This window comes from Mytilus californianus, unplaced genomic scaffold, assembly GCF_021869535.1.
Source record: "Mytilus californianus isolate M0D057914Y unplaced genomic scaffold, xbMytCali1.0.p SCAF_6, whole genome shotgun sequence".
NCBI lineage: Eukaryota > Metazoa > Mollusca > Bivalvia > Mytilida > Mytilidae > Mytilus > Mytilus californianus.
The window spans coordinates 114,067,033-114,090,692 of NW_026262712.1; the positions used below are offsets into that span (position 1 = coordinate 114,067,033).

Genomic DNA, 23,660 nt, shown 5'->3' on the forward strand with positions numbered 1-23,660 from the left:
TTAGACGATATCCAAACAAAGTTTATGATCTTCCATTTCAAAGATTTGCAGAAAGTTGTGTTCTTTATATGTGACGTCATCAGGCATGGTAGCCTTTTTTCATGACATTCAGTAGAAATCAAGAAAATTTGATGCCATAATTGAATTTCGACCAATCATTTGCTGAGAACAAAGTTTTCTCTAGAGATGAGAAATATTTTTCTCACAGCGGTTGAGAAATGTGAAAAAACATGAAAATTAGATAACAATTCATCTAAAACGTATATAGTAAAAGAATTATAAAAGATTTTTTTACAATTTTTTAGAAAGTATATAAAAGATTGAAAAAATAGATTAAAAAAAGTCATCTTTAGACATTTTTTACCCAAATTATTCTTCTAAAAATGTGATAGTCTTATTTTATTCTACATGTACATGTATGTGATATCTATTAAATTCTTAAAATTGTACATACTTTATCAAGTGTCATCCATGAACTACTTGAACTTTTGTGATCAGGTTATAAATAACGGAAATATTGTCTATAGTGTATCATCTTTTTCCAGGATTTAGTAACTTAACCTTTTGTTTTACATTTTCAATTTAATATCTGGAAAGACATGATCAGGTAAGGGGTAGAAATAAATATAGAAGGAAAAAGACATTTCATACAAAATCAGGGTCATTATTGGAAACTCAGTTATTATGAAAAAAGATGTATGACCTTTTAGATAATGAAAATATTACTAATTTTTATAATTAATATTATAGTGAGCTATAACGAAAGGGAAATATTGTTGGATTGATAGTTTCAGATAATCTTTTTTAAGGCAAGATACATTTGTAAAAATATGTATAAAAATTATCTCACCAGATAAAAAACAAGATATGAATTAATGGTGACAGGCAAAATGAAAATGAAATGTTTGAATCTGTAAGAATCAGGCAAGACAATATCAAGTTTCCTGACCTATGAACTTATTTCATTTAGATGATATATTTAATAGGCAGCAATGTTTTTAAGGCCCCACTACAAAGTGGTCGGGACATATAGTTTTACCCCTATCTGTTATTCCGTCATTCTGCAATAAACAGTTATACAGACTTTTTTTTAAACGCCTTCACATATTGAGCTGATTTTTAGTATGCAAGTCTACTATGATGAGTTACAAATGGAGTTTACATTTGGTTCCGCTTCGCTGAATTTTGCCAAAATTACGGACTTTTGATTTTGAAAATTATGTGAAAATAACAGTTATACAGAATTTTTTTCTACACATATTGAGCTGATTTTTAGTATGCAAGTCTTCTATGAAGAGTTACAGATTTAATTTACGTTTGGTTCTGTTCCGCTGATTTGTGCCGAAATTACAGCCTTTGGACTTTGAAAATTATGTGAAATAACAGTTATTTGGACTTTCATTCTCAAATTTCCACTCCTAAAAATGGCTTCAAGCTTTTTTTGCAAGCCGGGCCATTCCTGTTGTTCCGACACATATAGATTTTTTCTTTTTTTTTTGTGGGGGAGGGGGGGGGGGGGGTTTGAATTGAGATCATACAGTAATTTGGGAAAGTACATAATTTACTTAATGCCATCTTTAAACTCTTTGTAATTGTTGGATTATTCCTGATGCTTTGGTTAGACTTGTCCTACGAGAATCCGCTACCTATATATCATCCCTTTATTGATTGACATCAGTATGTTAACTATGTGGGACAATTGTGATATGATTGATATGCTGCAGGAGATGATAAAATATTTATCACAAGTCAATATTTGTTAAAGGAGTTCATACTTCATGTTTTATTATAGAAAAATGAAACTATAGATATAAAGTTTCTGTAGGTATTACAAATCAAAGCAAGATTAACCCGGATAACAATAGATCTATAGTCCCAGGCTATGGTTATCATGTCATAGTATAGACCATAACAATAGACTGCTTAGTCATAGGGCTATGATTAGTGTACTGCAATTGCAGATTGCGTCACCTAGGCTTTGGTTTAAGCATGCCACAACAATAGGCTGCGAGTCCTTAGGCTATGTATAGTGTGCCACCTGAAATAAATAAGTACATGTATATTGAAATAAAATTTCTTATCCCAAATAGCGAAAACATTTCTACCCCAGGTTATAAAAGAACATGTTTTGTTAACATAATTTAATTAAAATCTTAATACAAATATATGATAAACTACTGGTATTGAAAAAATTTATGTTTGCTTACATAATATTCCTTGAAAAATAGTTTACACAATATAAAAATTAAGCCAACCCCCTAAAGTATACAAAAATGCTATGTGCTTTAAAATTGAAATCCACAAATCTGTACTGATAACATAATATAACATAATGTGGGTGAAAATATCAATTCAGATTTTATCTTTTTACTCTACTTACTAGGAAGTGTTGAGGTTTTATAAAGTTTTTTTATTTATATACCATGATGAGGTAAACACTTCTACAGAAAAGTGACTAATAGTTATTATATCATGTGTTGGTTCACATGGTCTCTCTGTGATGTGATACTGTAAGCAGGATGTAAATAAACTGTCCTCTGATTAATTGGTGTATTGTTTTAATGATTACATGCATTCTTATAGTCTGCTTATTCTACACTTACAGTGACATATATAAAGTAACTGTAGATTATTTCTTTATTTTGGTCATTAAGTTTTTTAGAACACTTTGAAATTAAAAATACATCCCCCCTTTAAAATCCTGGATTGACCACTGTAGAAGGGTCTGCTTAACATATGACACCTGTTGTATTGCCAAGTAGTCATATAACCAGTAATGAGTTATATATGCTTTGTGATCTTATAGTATTTTTATGCCCCCGCCATAGCGGAGGGGGCATTAAGTTTTACCCTTGTCCATCTGTACGTCCGTACGTCCATCCATATGTCCCAAAGTTGGTTTCCGTTCTCTAACTTTAGTTTGCCTCAAATGTTATGAAACTTATACACATTATGCTTATTACCACAAAACACAGATCAAGTTTGAAATTGGGTGCCGTCACTGTAACGGTTCTTGAGTTATGCCCTTTTATAAACATAAAAATTGTTCCTCTAACTTTAGTTTGCCTCAACCAAATGTTATGAAACTTATACACAATGCTTATTACATGTACCACAAAACTCAGATCAAGTACAAATTTGGGTAGCTTCACTTCTACCATTCTTCAGTTATGTCCCTTTATAACTTTATATGATATGCAAGCGGGGGCATCATCTGTGTCCGATGGACACATTCCACATTTATTATACATGTGTTACCCTAGTTTTCCTGCAATCTGCCTTTATTGCACCCACCGCTATGCCACTGGGGCATTTAAAGGTTAATACCCTTGTCCATCTGTATGTACAAAATTGGTTTCCTTTCTCTAACTTTAGTTTGCCTCAAACAATTGTAATGAAACTTATACAAGATGCTTAATACCATCAAATTCTATGGTGGCATCACTTTCACCGTTCTCGAGTTATGTCCCTTCATTTTCTTTATTAGTATACAAATCTCCTTGTTAATATCCTCTTTTAATTTTGAAGAAATTGTAATATTCAAATTACTTTTATGTCACTTGCTTTTAGTACCTCCCCAAATCTCTCCAAGTATCTCCCCAAATCTCTCCAAGTATCTATTATTATGTGCAAATATTGAAGTTTTCAATTAAATATAGAAACAATCAAGACAATTTTAGACATTGGGTCAGCAAACATTTATTTTTTGTTTGGGCTTGCCATGTTTGATAAATAACTGTAGTTATCTCCCTTTATCAGTACATATCCTATCATATTGATGATTAATCTGTATTATAATTAGCATCATTTTCATTTGAAAAATTTTAATGTGTTTATTTTGAATCAGCAAGATAAATAGATAAACATTATGTCAGTGAGTGTGTTACTTATGAAACAAACAATTAAACAATTCATGAAAACAAAATATATTGAAATAGAAAATTCAAAAATATAGTTAAATTTATAATGTATTTATTGTTTAAAGTTTTGTTTTTTTTTTAAATTTGAAACATGACACAATCCCTCCATAGGGAATAAGAATGTTAAAAGAATCATAGAATATATATATAACAATAGCAATGAAACTTTGACCAAATTAATTGCAACAAATTATTAAATGAATTAAATTAACGGTGCCCAGAAAAGCTGAACCTTTTTATATGATGAAATTTTGTATTTCCTCGCCAACTTTCTGCATTCATTGGGGGCTTATTCCATGAGAGGTGTTGACCTGACTCTTAAAATTTTCCATTGTATAACAGAATAGTTTACAAAATAGGAATTGAAAGGAGTTTATTAAAAACGCCATTCAAGAAAATAGTTGCCCAAAATAGCATTGTCAGTAATGGGGCAAACATTTCATACTTTGCATTATTCAAGTGCAAGATTTTCTCGCTTTGAAGACCCATTGGTGGCCTTTGACTGTTTTCTGCTCTTTGGTTTGGTTGTTGTACCTTTGACACATTCCCCTTTCCATTCTCTATTCTATTCAGCACATATTTAATCATTAAAACAAATAGTACATTAAAATTAATAACAATTATGAGATGTTTAAAAGATACATTGATTTAAAAGATACATCAGATCCTCTAGTCTGTAAAATCCTCCATGGATATTTTTAAAAGTTGGCAGATAAGTAAATAAACTAAACAGTATGCATAATATATATCCATGTTGTTGAAAAATCCTGAAGATAAACAATCAGTGAGCTATAAATAGTAAATATGCTGCATAGTTCTGATGATCAATAATCCTCCCCAATAATCAGGTCACTCAAGATGATGTTATGCATTTTATACTACAATTGATTAGTATGGTAGATTCATTAAAGAGAGAGATGTACAGCTCAAGGCTATATTTAACTGCTTGACTACTCTACAGGACCAATCATCTCGCCTGCATCAAATTCAATTGAAATTTTTATAATATTGACTGCTGAAGTTAAAAACAATAAAGTGAAGTGATGGTGTGACTTTCTTGACATTTCTTTTGTGGAATTTTAACTATCGTCACGAAATAATTATACTAATGGAAGCACAGTATGTGTTGATATATATTTCCAATACTAAAGTTTTGTTGGATTGAAATAGATATCTCACTATTTGTTGATTATGTGAACTAAATATATTTATATAGAGATGTCGTTGATAATTCTGGATATTTTAAGATCTCGATAATCTATATATATATTTATCTATGAATTAAAGTGGAAAAAATGTGATTTTTGACTGTGAACTGTGAATGTTGCTTCTGAACGGAAATGAAATCCATCAGCAACGTTATGTCACTATCTACATCCGACCTCCATGTCATTTGACAAATACAATATGGTTTTATGTAGTTATTGTACAACATTTAATTTCTAAATACAAAAATGACTTGTAAAATGGTGGTTTTTTGCAAAGGTGTTTATTACAATTTAACTGAAGATTAGAGGGGAAAGTTTTTATATTCTGATCAAAGGATAAAATATATGTTATCAATCGGATGTTAATCTCATAGCAAATATTTACCTGACAAAGATGAAAGACATCTTAACAATTTGAATTGTAAGGTATGTTCAAAATTATCAATAAGTGGGGTGAAATGGGTGGGGTCAATGTTCTGGTTAAGCAAAAAAAATGAAAAAAGTATAATGAAGTTGAAAGATATGTCAAAATATACCTGGTATATGATTATATAGATATATATTAAGAAAGGATTTATTTAAAAACCTTTGATGAGAGTTGAGTGGAGTTTATCGATGTGTGTGGGGGGGGGGGGGGGGGGGTAAAAATGATATAAGAAACAGTGATCTTTTAGGGATCAGTATTCTAAAATGTGAATATAGATGCTATGAAAGTGTTGCAGTTAACTTTTAAAGTAATTGCATACAGGTTTCATAGATTACAATGCCAGTTTGTAAAGACAGATAAAAGATAAATGAAAAAGCATTTAACTTTCACAGTTGAATTAAAAGTTGTACAAATAACATAAAAAAAGCATGGATCAGATCATCTTTGGTAGCCAATGGTTACAATTCAACACCAGAGCGTAACCCTTGGCCTGCAAAGATGGGTCCAGATAGCTGACTTGGAACCAGTATTACATGTGCACGAACCTCCCCTATCTAGAACCAGTATTACATTTGCATGAACCTCCCCTATCTACCGACCCTATGTTGTAGGGTCCAGATAGCCTGACTTGGAACCAGTATAACATGTGCATGAACCTCCCTATCTACCGACCCTATGCTGTAGGGTCCAGATGGCCTGGCTTGGGACCAGTATTACATGTGCATGAACCTCCCCTATCTAGTCCCTATGTTGTAAAGAACCTCCCCTATCTAGTCCCTATGTTGTAAAGAACCTCCCCTATCTAGTCCCTATGTTGTAAAGAACCTCCCCTATCTAGTCCCTATGTTGTAAAGAACCTCCCCTATCTAGTCCCTATGTTGTAAAGAACCTCCCCTATCTAGTCCCTATGTTGTAAAGAACCTCCCCTATCTAGTCCCTATGTTGTAAAGAACCTCCCCTATCTAGTCCCTATGTTGTAAAGAACCTCCCCTATCTAGTCCCTATGTTGTAAAAGTAAAACACACTATAAAACAAACCTGTCCAGCTACCATTTCCTAAATTTTCTTTGGAAAGAGATTTGTAAACAAAAGGAATGTATGTTAATATATATAAGGAGATATTGAATGATTGCCAATAAAACAATTATCCACTAAAGACTTAAAGAATGAGGAAGTTTGAGTTATAATTAAGATATCATCTTTCATTTACTTGAACAGACCTCTTGATTTATTGGGTCAAACTCCACAAATTTAGTGGTTTTACTCAAAAATATAATCAAGCATTAGTCTTGAAAGATCCTGTTTCTGAATCTCAAAAGTGTCTTTGGCAGGAATCAGAGGCAATTTGAGGTCACTGTTCACAGGACAATATTTAAAATGAGTCAGCTCACTGGTGCTCTGGAAGATTTAGCAGATCCTGCTCTACTAACATTCAAAATAAACAAAGGTCAGCTCAGGTGCTCTGGAAGGGTTTACAGATCTTGCTCTTCTAATATTTAAAATGAACAGAGTCAGCCTGATGTGCTCTCGAAGGGTTAGCAAATCCTGCCGCTATTATTTAAGATAAAGAGAGTCAGCTCAGGTGCTCTCGAAGGGTAAGAAGATCCTGCTCTTCTAACATTTAAAATGAACAGAGTCAGCTCATGTGCTCTGGAAGGGTTAACAGATCCTGCTCTACTAACATTTAAAATGAACAGAGTCAGCTCAGGTGCTCTTGAAGGGTTAGCAGATCCTGCTCTTCTAATATTTAAAATGAACAGAGTCAGCTCAGGTGCTCTTGAAGGTTTAGCAGATCCTGCTCCACCATTATTTAAAATGAACAGAGTCAGTTCATGTGCTCTTGAAAGTTTAGCAGATCCTGTTCCATTATTATTTTAAATGAACAGAGTCAGCATTAAATTGAAGCTAATGAACAGTGGGTGACTTCTAATTCATCCATCAAACATTTGACAGGATACATGTGTTTTGTCACCTGATCTTTTGATGTTTACCTGTTTATAACCTTGATTAATTATCTATTAATGTCCTACAGGTAATAACATAGGTCATAGTGGACATTCATTATAGATTTTAATAGATCTTGATGAACATAATTAATATTTGTGGACTTTGGAATTGTCAGCATTGGATAGTCAGTTTATATTGAAATTCAGAACACAATTGTATCAAATACAAAAAAAATAACAACATGTTCATTTTTTTGGCCTTTCTATCAATGTATATAATTTATATAAGGCACCTATAGATTTACCAATTAATCAATTTACCAAATGTACAGATTGGTTGACATTTTAATTTAATCCTGTTTCTAAAATACCTATAATAACAAAATTATATAATGTCATGATGATATTATTAATATCTAAAGAGGACACTTAAATTTAAATTTCATGAACTTTAAAGAAGCACAAAATTTATATAACTATGTCATGAATGTGAACAAGGATTTTTATAGTAGAATCTTTATTCTTGGTGTGAGTGAGACATAAATATTTATCTTTGTCTTACTGTACAACATGATTTGGTTAGGATTTTTAGTTTATGTCAATTGAACAGGTGGTACTAAATATATCTGGGATATTTCACCACTAGTCTTCCTTTATATATATAAACTAAATTCAGCAACATTTGGATCACTATGACCTAGATTTAATGATGGAGCGATTTGGATTGAAATTGTTGCTCAAGGTTCATTTCTATGAAATCTCAAAAAATAACTAAATAGTATTATACCACCACTATCTATTATTTAGAAAAAGGCATTGGTCAAGTTGACAACAGTGTGGTCACTTTGATTTGCATTATACACTTGTGGAAAACAGATGTTGGGTATTCATTAAATGAGTTTTGCTTTAAGACGTATGGTATTATATTGATCAATATTATTTCATCACTTCAGTCAGGTGGAGTTTATATTGTTAAGTTTGTGGAAGAAAGTCTAGGTTTACACTTAAAAAATTTGAATAACCCTTGATTATAACTTTTAATTTCAATTAATATACTATTGTTGTTAATTTCTGTGTCATTTGGTCTCTTGTGGAGAGTTGTCTCATTGGCAATCATACCCCATCTTCTTTTTTATGCCCCCCCTGTAGCGGAGCGGGCATTAAGTTTTACCCTTGTCCGTCTGTACGTCAGTACATCCCAAAGTTGGTTTCTGTTCTCTAACTTAAGTTTGCCTCAACAAACATTTATGAAACTTATACACAATGCTAATTACCACAAAACACAGATCAAGTTTGAATTTTGGTGGCGTCATTTTAACCGTTCTAGATTTATGCCCTTTACAAATGGAAAAATCGCTGAATTTTTCGTTTCCGTTCTCTAACTTTAGTTTGCCTTAACCAATTGTTATGAAACTTATACACAATGCGTACTACCACAAAATACAGATCAAGTTTGAATTTTGGTGGTGTCACTTCTACCGTTCTAGAGTTATGCCCGTTGACAATGGAAAAATTGCTGAATTTTTCGTTTCTGTTCTCTAACTTAAGTTAGCCTCAACCAAATGTTATGAAACTTATACACAATGCTTATTACCACAAAATACAGATCAAGTTTGAATTTTGGTGGTGTCACTTTTACTGTTCTAGAGTTATGCCCCTTTACAAATGGAAAAATTGCTGAATTTTCGTTTCTGTTCTCTAACTTAAGTTTGCCTCAACCAAATGTTATGAAACTTATACACAATACTTATTACCACAAAACTCAGATCAAGTACAAATTTGGGTAGCAACTCTTTTACCGTTCTTCAGTTATGTCCCTTTATAACTTTATATGATATGCAAGCGTGGGCATCATCTGTGTCCCATGGACACATTCCCCATTTATTATATAAAATGATATTCAAATTACAAAATTCATAAAGTATCATTTACAGAACTGTCATATTGCAAGTGTAGGTATTTATTCTTGTGATAGCAGTAAACAGGTTTATACATGTATACACTTGTTGGTTGCAATGTCTATAATTTCAAGACTTAACATAAAACATTTAGGAATTATATCTTATTACTATAAATAATGGTTTTGGTATAATACAATACTGATTAACAATATTTTGGTCACTTTTAACCAACCTTTTGTCACATTTATTCTAAAGCTAAATTATCAAATTAATTAAGTTTTCTATTTATAAGAAAAAAGAGAAATACATTGATTTTTTTTTAAATATTTTGGCTTTACTTACATAAGCTAATTCGTCAAAGGTTATCATGTGTTTTTATGCAAAATTTCAAAAAAGCAGACTTGAATTTTATATTATTTGTAACCAGACCTATTCTTAGAAAGACTTATAATTCCTCCCACTAACCCTATAAATAGAAGTACTTTGATTGGTTAGATAAAACAGAAATCAAACAATACTATGGTAATAAACAATGAATAATTTTATTGATATTGTCTGGTCAGTTGATTGATTTTTAATTGATAATAAGTCTCAGGTAAATATCAGGTAAATTCATCACACCTGTATCAACCTTTGATTTGTAAACAAATTCAGGAACAACAATTAGGCAGATAATCTGGATCAAATATTTCACATATTTCAAAGGTTTTTAAATAGTAATTTATAGACAAAAAGACAAAAAGGTAAGTTGTTTTTTTTTAGTTTGAACTCAGATATCTAAAAATATTTGATAGGAATGAAATAAAATCTCTATATGACTTCTACTGTAATAATAAAATTTTACTTATTTTACTTATAATCCTAGTCTGTTCTTTCTTCTTGAATTTACAACAAATTTATACCATTCATTCATTCAATTCTGTCAAATGATAATACTCATGCTTAAGAGAATGTCCAAATAATTTAATAACACATAACTCAACTTGAACTTGTGAATTGATAAACCAATTTCTCTAATTTTATGACACACAAATTATAGAATTAGTCCAAGTCAATACATTGTATATATACAAAAATGTTGATAGCCCAAATAAATAAAAATTCTGCTATGACAAATCTCTGATGATCAAATTTAAATTATGTCATTGTTACAATTTCTGTACCATGAATGCCTATATAAGGCATTCAGTAACCTAAAGCAATAATGACCAATTACAATGAATTAGTAGTGAAAATAAAGGTAAACCTCAGACTTTTTCTTTAAAAAAAATCAAAACAAAGATGGCCAGTTGTGGCAATATACAATTTTCATGTAATCTTGAAATAAACATAGCTTATAAATTAGGCAATTAGTTTTCTCAATTGAACTGTTTCATTTTTTTTTATGTCTGGTCCTTTTATAGCCACCTATACAGTATGGGTTTTTCTCATTGTTGAAGGCCGTACGGTTGCCTATATTTGCTTACATCCACTTCATTTGAATTTTGGTGGATAGTTGTTTCATTGGCAAATCATACCACATCTCCTTATTTTTATATACCGATTACTTTATAAATTCCTACAAAATGATCATAATTTTAAACTTGTTTTTTTATTTCAGATCCACTCTTCATGACTCGTAAGGATCCATCCCAGATTTATCATAATGTTCCCTTGGAAAACCTTAATGTACCCCACAGAGTGTCATCACAACCCATAGTGGACCCCAACCATCATCAGATTTTTGTTACCAGAAGTCATTCATTTGCTGGAATGGCCAGTCGATCTAGTCAGCTAATGGAATCTCCCTTAGGAACCCCTGTATTAGGGGCTACATATAGGAGTAAGACTCAACATAAAATTCCACATTCTCCAAGGCCAAGATCTGGAGGCAATTACAGAAAGTCACCAAAAGTGCCAAAGATTCCCCGACCTAATTGGACGACCCTGATGTTTGAGAGCGTGAAAAAAGGAATCGGGTATTATACAAGTTACTTAGAAACAGATCAAAAACCTGTAGAAAAAGGCACCAGGAGTCTTGAGTTTGTTGAATTCATTTATGAACTAATTGTCTATAATAGAGTCAAGTGTCCTGAATTTGCATAAAATATTTCCAATGTTTGGTTAAACAACTATCGGTAACTTGTCTAGACTTAACATGACTAAGGGGATTTAGAACATTATTGATATATAAACTAGCCAATGTTACCACTAAAGACATTGACCTCTAAACATATTATTTTACTGTATTGTTTAGTTACTGTCTCATTAATTAATAAACCACATTTCTTTTGAGTCATGATTATTAGTAGTACAGAACAAACTGACAACATCCTTTTATAGCTTACTGTGCTGTATGGGTTTTGATCATTGTTGAAGGCCATATGGTGACCTATAGTTCTTATCTTCTAGTCATTTTGTCTCTGATGGAGGGTTGTCTCATTGGCGATCTATATATAAATACCACATCTTTCTATATTTATAACCTATCATCAAACTTAATAGAAATACAAACTGAGTTAAGACTTTTTGATTAAATAATGTTGTCAGATCACCATCATTAATGAAGGTTAAAAAAATTACAGGACAAAATCCATAATTTATCTTCTGAATGTTTGAGATAAATAATTTGCCCAAAGACATTGTTTTTGCCTACTTTTACTGCATATTATTGCACACAAAGTGTAAATCTGAGAAAAGAAAGTGCAAAGCTATAATTCATCATACTATGAAAAAAAAAGTAGATAAATGGGACTTTGTAAATAATGGGGAAATTTCCTGAATATTTATCATGTCAAGAATGACTTGAATATAAATTTTATCCTGAACATAAGTACACATATGTAAAGATTTAGCTGACAGTAAGAAAACTTCCTCTTGAGTGTATGTATGTTGATTTTATCCTATTAATAAGAAAGAGAATACATGTAGCTCAATCCATCATTGACATGAGTAAAAGGGTAAACATCAAAGAGGCAGCAACCCAATGACACAAACAATCATGTCTTTTACATTGAGTTTACATTATAACTTGACTGGAAAAATTCACCAAACGTGTTGCACACATCCACGTTCATAGGCAATCATACCACATTTATTATGCCCCGCCTCTGCAGAGAAGGCATTATCACCCTTGTCCATTTGTACGTCCATATGTCCCAAAGTTAGTTTCCATTCTCTAACTTTAGTTTTTCTCAACCAAATGTTATGAAACTTATACACAGCTGCTTATTACCACAAAACACAGATCAAGTTTTAATATGAGTGCCGTCACTTTCACCATTCTAGAGTTATGTTCAATTGTAAATGGAAAAATTTTCTGAATTTGTCATATATTTACAAGTGGGGACATCTTTGTCCCATGGATACATTCTTCATTTATTTTACTAGTAATAAGTGTTATTAAACAATAAACAAGGTTATTGTGATGGTAGATTACTGGTTTTTTTTTTATAAATCATATTTTCTAGATTACCTCCCCTTATTTTGATGGAAAAAAAATAATAAAATCAAAATTTGTTGTGAACATTTCTTTTGATTAGTTTTTGTTAGCTCGTGTAGATTTTGTGCTTTTCCCACCAACTTATTCTTACAAAAGTCAAGAAAATTGATAAAACAGTTAGAAAGATATTTAATGATTAACATTCTTACGGCGGCAATCCTTCAACCCTTGATGCAGATCAAGAATATGTTATTAAGATATGAATATCAATGGATTCTGATTTGTACATTAGCAGAGCCAAATTTTTATCAAGCAAGCTTGCGAGTGAACATTTTGAAGAAAGGCATGTCACTAAACGAGCACACATAGTTCTGTCTCTGACCCAACTAGGTCCTTGCTATAATTACTTCTATAAGCTACATTCTTTACAGATCAAATGAAATGTTTTTCACCATATAAACTCCATACAATAAATTGTGAAAATCTTTTAAAAGATTGAATTTTGAGAAAAAGCTTGGAACTGAATTTACAATTGAATCTCCACACACTAGGCATGCACACTGATATGAATCCACTGAGGTGGTATAAATTTTGGCATTATGGAAATGGAGATTCATATTCTGAATATGGAGAGTGAAAACTTTAGGAGTGGGGCATGTAAAAAAGTATATGTAGCTCCATAAAGGGGTGCCACACTCCAAATCTGCCACTGATCTATATAAAGCTAAATGATCCTTCTTCACTTTGATCATTCATTTATTTAGTTGTTTACCCATTTAGAGATATTTATCTTGAGGTCATATTTGGTTGACCTCTGTAATTATACCTACAAGAAAGTTAAACATGTTAAATGGTTTATCAAGGTTTAAGGTTAATAGGGTGATCGAACTACATGATTAAAATAGTATCAGTGAAAATCAAACACCCTTGTTCTTGTCCCTGTGTTATATTTGACAGGAATTTTATCAGTGACCACAATCAGTTATGTAACCAGAATCTCCCATTCTTGTTGGACATCATCTACATGGCCAAAATATAACATGTAAAACATAGGGGTTCAAATTCAATTTTTTCTCTATTATCTTGAAAACCGCTATAAATATTGAAAATCAACAATGTATTAGTTTGTGATTAGGTCTAGTTGTCCTGCTGATCATTTTTGTCGAGCCTTCGACTTTTGTCGAAAAAGCCAGACATAGCGATCCTACATTCTGTCGGCGTCGGCGGCGTCCACAAATATTCACTCTGTGGATAAAGTTTTTGAAATTTTAATAACTTTCTTAAACTATCCTGGATTTCTACCAAACTTGGACAGAAGCTTGTTTATGATCATAAGATAATATTCAAAAGTAAATTTTGTAAAAAAAAAAATCCTGTTTATCCATATTTTACTTATAAATGGACTTAGTTTTTCTGCCAGTTAACATTACATTCACTCTGTGGTTAAAGTTTTTAAAATTTTAATAACTTTCTTAAACTATCCTGGATTTGTACCAAACTTGGGCAGAAGCTTATTTATGATCAAAAGCTAGTATCTAGAACGAAATTTTGTAAAAATTTATTTCCTGTTATTCCGTATATTACTCATACAGGGACTTAGTTTTTCTTCCAGTTAACATTACATACAGTCTGCAGTTAAAGTTTTTAAAACATTTATTAGATTCATAAACCATCCTGGATTTTTACCAAACTTGGACAAAAGCTTCTTACAATCAAAAGATAGTATCTAGAGGAAAATTTTTAATAATTTTTCACCCATTTTTGTTGAGCCTGCGACTTTTGTCTTTCAGACAATCTATAGATTTGATTGCATACTGTATTCATTTTTTACAAGCATAACTTTTTTTCATACATTTCATTAACTGTAAATCTATTATGTGCATTCCCCTATCACACTGAAAACATAGACAACAGCAAAAGTAGGCGAGACACAGGGGTTCCGCGGAACCCTTACAATTTTTTTGTGTTTTGGCTTATTATCTTTAAAACTGTGATAGATGAAGAGGAACTTTGAATTGCAAAAAGGATCAGCTGCCCTTTTTTTTTAATTTAATCAACAATTTGTATGAGTATCCTGTTATTAGCCTCTTGTATTATTTCACATTTTGTTTCAACTTGAAAACAGAATCCGAACACTTTATATTTCAAAAAGCTATAATTTACATTACACATTAATTTAGAATACAAATAGTTCATCAAGAGAGCATTATATATCAGTCAGTGTGACATATTACCTCAGGCAGATATGCAAATAACATTACATAGTTTTGTAATGTGGGGTTCTAAATTTTGAATGTTAATTACATATATAGCTGTTGTTTGTTAATAACAGGATGACTGAGTGCTAATTGCTTCTATTATTTTTTTTCCTAACCCTATCATTCACTAAATTATAAATTTTATCCTGCAATCAGCTAACTATTGTACAAATAACAGGTACACAAATAAATTTTTGCTTTATTTGTACTTGTACAAATGAAGTCTCCTGTTACCCCGCTTCCATGTTGAGCAAGCGGTAATGTGGATATTTCTTTTTGGGTACCAGTTTATTTTGGGGTCCTCTTCGCGGTCCACATTTAAACTATGTTGATTTCTTTGAAAAATTATAGACAATGATTTAGATTTTTACAAATAAAGTTTCAAGTGTTGAGTGTAATTAAATTTCAGGATAAAAACAATATAATTATGTACATTGTCGGAAAATATAAAATTTATGTGTACTCGCTACGAAACAAGAGAAATGCTTGGTGAGCCTCGCTTTTTGTCCTGTTTCTAAAGCTCATACAAATAAATTTTATATTTTCCGACAATGTACATATATTGTATATATAATTGCAGACTGATATCATTGATAGATGAACTCATTGATTTAAATTTTTTTTAAATTGTTCACACCAGATAAAATTTAGAAGTTTTGTATCCATTTGCCAATAAAATGATCTTTTGAAAATGAGGCTGTATGAATCTAGCCAAATGTAGCAGTTTCGCATTGAGTTGAGAGCCTTCATATAAGAGTAAGAATAAAGACTGGTGGTCTGAGAGTTCTGATGAATTTATACCATGTGCTTTTATAATACAAATCTGATAAAAAAATTTTCATATTTTGGTGATTTCATAAATGTTTGCAATGCTACTTTACTTTTTAAATTTGTGGATTCAATTTATTTAATTAAGAAATTTGTGTTATCAGTGAGATTGAAGGTATATATAAAAATTGGATGTAGTGATAAAAAAAATCTAAAATATATGTTATTGCAGTCTTTTGTTACTTGTTTTTGTGCATTATATCAATCTGACGAGTTAAGCCCTTTTCAACTGATTTTTATAGTTTTTTGTCGAGCCTGCGACTTTTGTCGCAGAAAGCTCGACATAGGGATAGCGATCCGGCGGCGGCGGCGGCGTTAGCTAACTTCTTAAAAGCTTTATATTTTAGAAGATGGAAGACCTGGATGCTTCATACTTTGTATATGGATGCCTCATGTTACGAAGTTTCCGTCAGTCACATGTCCAATGTCCTTGACCTCATTTTCATGGTTCAGTGACTACTTGAAAAAAAAGTTCAGATTTTTTGTAATGTTAAATTCTCTCTTATTATAAGTAATAGGATAACTATATTTGGTATGTGCGTACCTTGCAAGGTCCTCATGCCCGTCAGACAGTTTTCACTTGACCTCGACCTCATTTCATGGATCAGTGAACAAGGTTAAGTTTTCGTGGTCAAGTCCATATCTCAGATACTATAAGCAATAGGTCTAGTATATTCGGTGTATGGAAGGACTGTAAGGTGTACATGTCCAACTGGCAGGTGTCATCTGACCTTGACCTCATTTTCATGGTTCAGTGGTTATAGTTAAGTTTTTGTGTTTTGGTCTGTTTTTCTTATACTGTATGCAATAGGTCTACTATATTTGGTGTATGGAATGATTGTAAGGTGTACATGTCTAGCTGGCAGGTGTCATCTGACCTTGACCTCATTTTCATGGTTCAGTGGTCAAAGTTAAGTTTTTGGGTTTTGGTCTTTTTTTCTAATACTGCATGCAATAGGTCAGCTATATTTGGTGTATGGAATGATTGTAAGGTGTACATGTCTAGCTGGCAGGTGTCATCTTACCTTGACCTCATTTTCATGGTTCAGTGGTCAAAGTTAAGTTTTTGAGTTTTGGTCTTTTTTTCTAATACTATATGCAATAGTTCAACTATATTTGGTGTATGGAAATATTTTATGATCTATATGTCAGTCACGCAGGTTTTATTTGACCTTGACCTCATTTTCAAGGTTCATTGCTCAGTGTTAAGTTTTTGTGTTTTCGTCTGTTTTTCTTAAACTATAAGCAATAGGTCAACTATATTTGTTGTATGGAAGAATTGTTAGCTGTACATGCCTGCCTAGCATGGTTCATCTGACCTTGACCTCATTTTCATGGTTCATTGGTCAATGTTTAGTTTACTTGGTTAATGTTAAGTTTATGTGACAGTTGTAATAAAGCTTTATATTTAGGACTATCAACATAATATCAATGATTAGTAAAGAAGGCGAGACATTTCAGCGTGTGCACTCTTGTTCATATGTTGTACTGTTACACCACTGTCCCAAGTTGAGGGGAGGGTTGGGCGCATGCTAACATGTTTAACACCGCCACATTCTGTATGTGCCCGTCCCAAGTCAGGAGCCTGTAATTCAGTGGTTGTCATTTGTTGCTGTATATCATATTTGTTTTTCGTTCATTATTTTGTACATAAATTAGGCCGTTAGTTTTCTTGTGTGAATTGTTTTACATTTGTCATTTCAAGTCCTTTTATAGCTGACTATGCGGTATGGGTTTTACTCATTGTTGAAGGCCGTACAGTGACCTATAGTTGTTAATTTCTGTTCCATTTTGGTCTCTTGTGGAGAGTTGTCTCATTGGCAATCATACCACATCTTCATATTTTTATATTTACTAAAGCCAAGGCTGCAAACTAGTAGATTTGTCTGCAAATTGAATATTTATTTGTTTCAGGGAGTTTATAGAAGCTACTAAAGACGATATAGACCAGTTATGTGCCAGAGGTGTGGAGCAAGCTACATCTACTGCTCAGGTAAACAGAGTTATCTTCCCATTGTTGTAGACTTATGTCACAACACAGTCGAGCATACCAATGAGAGCGGACGTGAAAATTTTTGCAGGGAGAATCCTTCAGCATCATTGAAATTGTTTTGTTAAATTGGTTTCATGGATAAATATTATTATCCTTATATCGTATATTTTATGTTTTGGATTATATTTTTTTTTGTTGAGGAAATTTTCTGCAGATATTTTCAGGTTAGTTTGAGACATGGGGTCAGATGGGATTAATTAGTAGTTTCCATGTGGGAAACTATCAGACCAATCTTTTTGATGTCTGAGGGTTATAGCTGTTCCTCTAATTGATTGGTAGTTTCTTTCAGAGATCCTTTATAGCAGGATTTTTGGCTTTCCTTTACCAGGAATACAGCTTAGCATTTAGCGGTATCGGGTTGGAATCCAAGTATGTCCTTACCGGTTTCCCATTAGTTGCCATGGCATTCGTGAGGCATCTGGGTTACCTATTCTTTTATTTTGTATATATTTTGCACTTTCATTTTCTACTTGTTATATTTTGAGGATGAGTGAATCAGGTGAGTGGATGTGTTTGTATGTTTTATTGCAATTGTATTTATTCATGTTTTGAGGAAGGTTAACTTTCTGGAAGTAAGTCCTGTCACGGTCAGGCTGGGGAATTGGGTAGGCAAATACTCACAATAAATCTGTACTGATACAGTGTGCTAAATGTCGTCCTTTACACCATATCTCATGGTGGTGCTCCTAATGAAAGGAGGCTTATATGTAGCATACATATGTATGTATAGATTTCTTTCTTGTATTGGAGAGTCATATGCCAACTTCAATAAGCCATGTAGGTTCTTTCCACAATTCAGAGTCATATTACTATTTTATATCATCTTTCCAGTATTGAAGATTTATGTAAGGTCACACAAAGTTTGGGAATATATGTTTTGTCTTTTTAAAGCTTGCCAAAGCATCACACCTGAAAGGGAAATAACAAATTAGACATAACTTATTAAATATCTGATATCAAAAAGAGGAGATGATAATGTAATATGTTCTATGACCAGCAGCTGTACACAAAAGTTGTAATTTGGTATTTCTCTTTTTCAATCCATACTGAACTGAATACTTTAGTGGTCATATTTTCTTGGCCTAATCCTCTGAAATAAAGGATGACCCACTAAACAATGTTCATTGTATCTTGGCCTAATCCTCTGAAATAAAGGATGTCACACTAAACAATGTTCATATTATCTTGGCCTAATCCTCTGAAATAAAGGATGACCCACTAAACAATGTTCATTGTATCTTGGCCTAATCCTCTGAAATAAAGGATGTCACACTAAACAATGTTCATATTATCTTGGCCTAATATCTCTGAAATAAAGGATGACCCACTAAACAATGTTCATTGTATCTTGGCCTAATCCTCTAAAATAAAGGATGTCACACTAAACAATTTTCATATTATCTTGGCCTAATATCTCTGAAATAAAGGATGTCATACTAAACATTATTATGTTCATATTATCTTGGCCTAATATCTCTGAAATAAAGGATGTCCCATTAAACTATCTTGATAGTATCTTGGCCTAATATCTCTGAAATAAAGGATGTCACACTGAACAATGTTCATATTATCTTGGCCTAATATCTCTGAAATAAAGGATGTCATACTAAACATTATTATGTTCATATTATCTTGGCCTAATATCTCTGAAATAAAGGATGTCCCACTAAACTATGTTGATAGTATCTTGGCCTAATCCTCTGAAATAAATGATGACCCACTAAACAATGTTGATAGTATCTTGGCCTAATCCTCTAAAATAAAGGATGTCACACTAAACAATGTTCATATTATCTTGGCCTAATATCTCTGAAATAAAGGATGACCCACTAAACAATGTTCATTGTATCTTGGCCTAATCCTCTAAAATAAAGGATGTCACACTAAACAATTTTCATATTATCTTGGCCTAATATCTCTGAAATAAAGGATGTCATACTAAACATTATTATGTTCATATTATCTTGGCCTAATATCTCTGAAATAAAGGATGTCCCACTAAACTGTCTTGATAGTATCTTGGCCTAATATCTCTGAAATAAAGGATGTCACACTGAACAATGTTCATATTATCTTGGCCTAATATCTCTGAAATAAAGGATGTCATACTAAACATTATTATGTTCATATTATCTTGGCCTAATATCTCTGAAATAAAGGATGTCCCACTAAACTATGTTGATAGTATCTTGGCCTAATCCTCTGAAATAAATGATGACCCACTAAACAATGTTGATAGTATCTTGGCCTAATCCTCTAAAATAAAGGATGTCACACTAAACAATGTTCATATTATCTTGGCCTAATATCTCTGAAATAAAGGATGTCATACTAAACATTATTATGTTCATATTATCTTGGCCTAATATCTCTGAAATAAATGATGACCCACTAAACAATGTTCATAGTATCTTGGCCTTATCCTCTGTAATAAAGGATGTCCCACTAAACATTGTTGATAGTATCTTGGCCTAATATCTCTGAAATAAAGGATGTCCCACTAAACAATGTTCATATTATCTTGGCCTAATATCTCTGAAATAAAGGATGTCCCACTAAACAATGTTCATATTTTCTTGGCCTAATCCTCTGAAATAAAGGATGACCCTCTAAACAATGTTCATAGTATCTTGGCCTAATATTTCTGAAATAAAGGATGTCAAACTGAACAATGTTCATATTATCTTGACTTAAAATGAAGGATGGGTCACTAAATCTGATAGTAAAATGACAAATTCAGTTGTCACTGTGGACCTGAAATAGAATTCTTGAAATGTAAAGGGAAATTTATAAATCTTTTAACAGCTGCTAGCATATTTTTTTTATTAATATGTAATAGGTCTAGGAATAAAAATCAATAGTTATTTAAACAAAATCCTTCAAATTTCGTTTTTTTGAATTCATCTATATCTAGACATGCTAGATGAGATTTAATAGCGAAGACAGAAGTTTCTTTATGAACTTGAATAAATCTGGTGTATAGTAAAATATTTATTATAGCACTTTGATTAATTAAATTTTCTCTCACATGCCTCATCAATATTTATGAATACATTTACTGAATATATAATAAGATTGAATCATTCTGATACTGGGTCATGATAGATTAATTTATTTGAGGAGGGTTCTAATAATTGACTAGGTCATGATAGATGAATTTATTTGAGGAGGGTTCCATTTTACTGGGCCGTGATAGATTAAACTATTAGAGGAGGTTCTTTTACTGGGTCATGATAGATCAATTTATTTGAGGAGGGTTCGGTTTTACTGGGCCATGATAGATTCAACTATTTGAGGAGGTTCTTTTACTGGGTCATGATAGATCAATTTATTTGAGGAGGGTTCGGTTTTACTGGGTCATGATAGATGAATTTATTTGAGGAGGGTTCCGTTTTACTGGGCCGTGATAGATTAAACTATTTGAGGAGGTTCTTTTACTGGGTCATGATAGATCAATTTATTTGAGGAGGGTTCTGTTTTACTGGGTTATGATAGATCAATTTATTTGAGGAAGGTTCTTTTACTGGGTCATGATAGAATAATTAGTGGGTCATGATAGACGGGTCTTTTATGTACGATGCAAGAATAAATCTACGACTATATTAAGGCAATAAAGGAAAAGTACTAAAAGCTGTAAAATTTTAAAAACAAAGTCCACTCAGTGGAAAAAGGATGGAAGTTTCAAAGCTATTAACAGAACTGATTCTTAACTACTTTGGAGCTAATTAACCATTTTCTTATTTTTAAGTTCATTCTGGTTTAATTCTTTTCTATTAATTTTTCTTAAAATATAAAAATGGAGTTATGGCATGTTTTAAATTGAGTTATATTTCCAACAGAATGATGGAAAGGTCAGTATCCACATCTCAAGGTCATTTAAGGATACTGTATTACTGAAATAACATTTTTTGTTTGTCAGTTTAACCCTCTTGTATGTTAACATTACTTCTGCAGGGGAAATTATTGGAAACAGATAAGGTAAACTATATGTTTGTGTTTGTGTTGCATGATTGTTGTTGAAGGATTTTCCGGTATTTTTAATTGTTTGCATGATTGTTGGGTTATGGTTTGGAGTTACAGCTGTGATTTGATTGATGAAGTTTGTTGCATGCTTGTTTAAGTTTTCTAACATAAAGATCTCATGTTTTTAAGTCTGGTTGTTTTTACACTAATATAACTCACAATGCATGTTTAAACGTCACCTATGTCACATGATAACTCCCAATGCATGTTTGAAAGGCCACTTTAGTCACATGATAGGGATTTTACAAGATGCTGTGTTGCAGGTTACATTTTTGCACATATTTTATACATAAAAAAATAAGCTATTGTAGTCCTTCTGTTTTTATAATATAGAATATCTAAAATTCAAAATGGGAGTTTTTAGAAGAAAAGTGTTTTTCATTTCCACAATTTAGACAAAAGTGAAACTCACATTTGCCTATTACCAAACAGTTGCTGTATATGTAAATAAACTCAAATGCCCATCAATACCCATTGTGTCATGTGTCCTGATCTAATGGTAGCTGTCTAGGTTATATGCTGTCAGGTTAAGGTTGTTTAAAATGGCTGTAATATTATTTAAATTTTGCAAAGTGAACTGTCCAATTGAATAGATACAATAGCAATTGTTCTCTGTGGAGTTCATTCAAAGCAAATGTTAAATTTCTCCTTGAAAAACGGATCATTCATTGATTAATTTGGCTGTACAAAAAAAGGAAACTCCTAGTGATGAAAATGCATGAACCGATACTGATGTAAATACAGTAGAATTTATGTAATGGGACAGTTCTGAATAAGAAGGTAAACACCAACAGATTCATGGGAATTTATTTCCTTCCCAAATACATAAAAATGCATTAAATGCATTAACATTACAGGTTCTCAATAGAGGAATGTCTGTTGATTAGATTTATATGATGTTTGCTATGACTATACAGATCCTAAGTGATCCTATTACAGAAATCAGGTTACAGAATTTCCTACTTAAGCTGGTAGGAGAATTGGACTCTTGATGCATGGTCTTTCATTATTTGAATGATAATAGAAGTTTTATAGATTATTATATACTCATGTCTCGGTAAAATACAAATTCTATGCATATTTCAAATAAATTTAAGAATGAAAATTAGCCCTAATTTTTTTATAAAAAATGGTGCTGAAGAGTGAACTTATGAACTTGGAAAATAGAAAACACCACCTTTTCAGTGAAGAAGGATGAAAACAATGCTTGAGTACAGTCAATCTTACATGACTAGGAATGAAACATTTATTTTTATTATACTTCATGTTTAAATGCCAGATTTTGATTGGTTAATACGAGGTTGATAATTAACTCTATCACATGGCGAATATGCTTTTACCCTTCACAGAGTTTCTTGATCAATTGTACGATATATTAAATATAGATGGTTGTTATGTACAGGATGTCATAGTGTATTATTTGAAAATTAACATTCAGTTTATGAATTAAATAAAACAGATAAGAGAGTGAAAGAGTAGATTGTTATCCATCAAAAAGGCTTGTCAACCTTAGCTTTGCCTCATTTGACAATGTTTTCTAGGGCTAACAATCTGCTCTATCACCCTCTCAGCTATGTGTTATTTATAGATTGTTTATAGGAAAAAAGAAGGATTAATAATTTGTATTAATAAAAGATGTTGATTATACAGCAATGAGACAGGAACCAAATTAAACA

At 32.0% G+C, this 23,660-nt stretch overlaps 1 protein-coding gene across 7 annotated transcripts in view; it reads left to right on the plus strand.

Moving 5' to 3' along the window:
* Positions 1-23,660, plus strand: part of LOC127706471 (rho family-interacting cell polarization regulator 2-like) — an 86,480-nt gene that overhangs the window by 37,773 nt on the left and 25,047 nt on the right. For 4 of the 7 annotated variants that reach the window (XM_052211115.1, XM_052211113.1, XM_052211111.1 and 1 more), the window contains 3 exons: positions 11,002-11,359; positions 17,823-17,901; positions 21,916-21,939. In XM_052211115.1, the coding sequence (XP_052067075.1) occupies positions 11,013-11,359; positions 17,823-17,901; positions 21,916-21,939 (450 nt within the window). In that variant the 5' untranslated portion in view covers positions 11,002-11,012. Of the gene's footprint in view, positions 1-544; positions 608-4,668; positions 5,555-11,001; positions 11,360-17,822; positions 17,902-21,915; positions 21,940-23,660 lie in introns of those variants that run through there. The other 3 variants (XM_052211117.1, XM_052211116.1, XM_052211112.1) reach the window with 3 other exon arrangements.